The sequence below is a fragment of the Oncorhynchus mykiss genome, chromosome 7 (genome assembly GCF_057628025.1).
Source record: "Oncorhynchus mykiss isolate SJ-2025 chromosome 7, ASM5762802v1, whole genome shotgun sequence".
In the NCBI taxonomy this organism is placed as follows: domain Eukaryota; kingdom Metazoa; phylum Chordata; class Actinopteri; order Salmoniformes; family Salmonidae; genus Oncorhynchus; species Oncorhynchus mykiss.
This window is the reverse complement of record NC_143028.1, coordinates 67,057,496-67,060,000: the sequence shown is the minus strand read 5'-3', so window position 1 is coordinate 67,060,000 and position 2,505 is coordinate 67,057,496. Positions and strand designations below refer to the sequence as shown.

The window sequence follows — 2,505 nt, the reverse complement described above, 5'->3', positions numbered from 1 at the left end:
GCGCTATGACCAGAAGTTACTTATTCATAGCAGGTTAGGAGATTTACATTAAGGTTATGAAAAGGGTTAGGGTTAGCAAAAATGCTCTCCCTCCAAACCTGCTACCTCTGGTCATAGCTGAAATCGAAGTGGAGTGAAAAGAGTGTGTCCTCAAGTTCCACAGGGTCAAGGTGTATTTGTTTGAGGTTTAGCATTGATCAGGCTATAAGCTAAAGCTGTAAAAAACAGGAGTTTCCTTCACATGAGAGTGTGCAGGTCTTTTACATGAAATAACTTTAGTTTTCCCGGAGAAAAGTCAAGCGGATGAGGATTTCTCAGATAGAGAGAGAACCCTCCATTTACACACACTCTCTCTCTCTGGAATTTGTTTTCTTTCTTCACTTCTTTAAAGAGGGATTCAAAAGCATATCATTAACTACATTCTGAAGTCTATTTGAGACACTTTGATGGTGAGAGGTTCAAGTGAGAGAAATGCACCGTGATTGGAATGGAAAGGTTGCATTACTTAATTTGACACTTAAAGGGAATGCTTACTGGAAGTCATCATTGGATTTGTTTTGTTGGTATTACAGTATGTATAAATTAAAAAAGATTTCCCTTTGACTGCTGTGGGGAAAAACTGTTTCATTTTGAGAATTAAAAATTGTCAAGAGTAATTGCCAATTCTGACTTATAAAAAGTTTTTGTTGTATTTCCAGTTGGTTAACATGCTTGTCTGTGCAGCATGCAACGGCTGGAGGGATATTCTTATTGAATCTAATTGGATAAACCATTCCAAGCAAAACAAGTCAAGCAAGAATTTAGCCCATGCAAAACCGTTACCTGTGTTAGCTCCAGTAACTATGGCGGTCTTGCCCTTCAGTTGCACAAGACAGGCTCGGGTGTCCCAGGACCCTCTCTGCTGTGACCGCAAGAGGAGTCCCAAAATCACAGTCGATACTGCCCATAACGGGTGAGAGAAGACATCAGTCCAAACCCAAGACATTTAAAAGCCCACTGAGCCCCAATGAAGAACTAAAATATTTCTGGCTACAACTTTGCTGTTGTCAGACACCTTCACCGACTTGAATTATATTTATGACCCAAAGCTCCGTTCTGAGGGTTATTTGCTGGGCTAAGTCCAGCACTTGATCAAATTTCAAGGCTACATGTTACATAATTTAAATCTCCCTACACCGCCAGGTCTTAATGTCTGAGGAGTATAGTTTCAAAATGTTTCAGTTGTTTAAAGTTATTTTATCCATCTGCAAATGTTATGTTTCTAGTTATTGCTGCTCATAGGCATAAATGGTTGTGGTGCGTACAGTTAGGCTACACTGCGCCATGTGTAAGAGGAACATACTGTAGCCGTATGGAACGATTTACGGTAAATCCCATTAGATGTTTTCCCCCACAGCCAATGTTAGGCTATATTAACACAATCTTAAATATTTATGTTTATAGATCAAACTACACTATATATACAAAAGTATGTGGACATCCCTTCAAATTAGTTGGTTTGTCTATTTCAGCCACTCATAGAACGGGACCGCCGAGAGCTGAAGCAGGTAGCGCGTAAAAATCGCCTGTCCTCGGTTGCAACACTCACTGCCGAGTTCCAAACTGCCCCTGGAAGCAATATCAGCACAATAACTGTTCGTTGGGAGATTCGTGAAATGGGTTTCCATGGCTGAGCAGCCGCAACACAAGCCTAAAATCACAATACGCAATACCAAGCGTCGGCTGGAGTGGTGTAAATCTCGCCGCCATTTGATTCTGGAGCAGGGGAAACGCGTTCCCTGGGATGATGAATCACGCTTCACCATCTGGCAGTCCAATGGACGAATCTGGGTTTGGTGGATGCCAGGAGAACGCTACCTGCCTCAATGTATAGTGCCAACTCCGAAGTTTGGTGGAGGAGGAATAATGGTCTGGGGGTGTTTTTCATGGACGATTCTGTGCTTCCAACTTTGGTCATGCAGTGAATCTTCTATGACACCATGTAAAATAATAACCTTCAAATGTTTTCATTTTTTTCTCTCCATAAAATGCATTTATGTCTTTCTCCATCAGACAACATAAAGGCATTTCATTTTTACAGATGTATGATCTACATTTTATCAGTCTTTGGTTGCTGAGAATTTTCCTGCACTACAGGAAATGCAAACGTGTTGTTTATTCAAGGTTTAAAAAGGCTTCTAAAGTTTGTAATTTCCATTTCAAATTTCAGACTTGATTTGCCCTAACGAAAAATGTATTAACCCCAACCAAAAAAATCCATTAATTATTATCCACATAATAATTCACATTTCCTGTTGCTGTAGGATCATTTTCCTGCTGTAGCAAACTGGCTGAAATTAAGATCATACTTTATTGTCCAACACATTTTTAAAGACCTTGATTGTTTAATTAATTCTAACATTCGATTATTCAAATAGCTAACATTAATACAAATCTCCCCCCAAAATTGCTTTGTTTTCTACTACTAGGACTATAATTCTCCAGGGCTCATTTCGTTAGCATTTT

General features: G+C 39.6%; 1 protein-coding gene across 1 annotated transcript in view; it reads right to left on the bottom strand.

The window, feature by feature from the left end:
- Nucleotides 1-1,976, bottom strand: part of LOC110528451 (retinol dehydrogenase 12) — a 26,001-nt gene extending 24,025 nt beyond the window's left edge. The window contains exon 1 of the mRNA XM_036984032.2: nucleotides 823-1,976. Within this exon, the coding sequence (XP_036839927.2) occupies nucleotides 823-985 (163 nt within the window). The 5' untranslated portion in view covers nucleotides 986-1,976. The remainder of the gene's footprint in view (nucleotides 1-822) is intronic.
- Nucleotides 1,977-2,505: the final 529 nt, after the last annotated feature.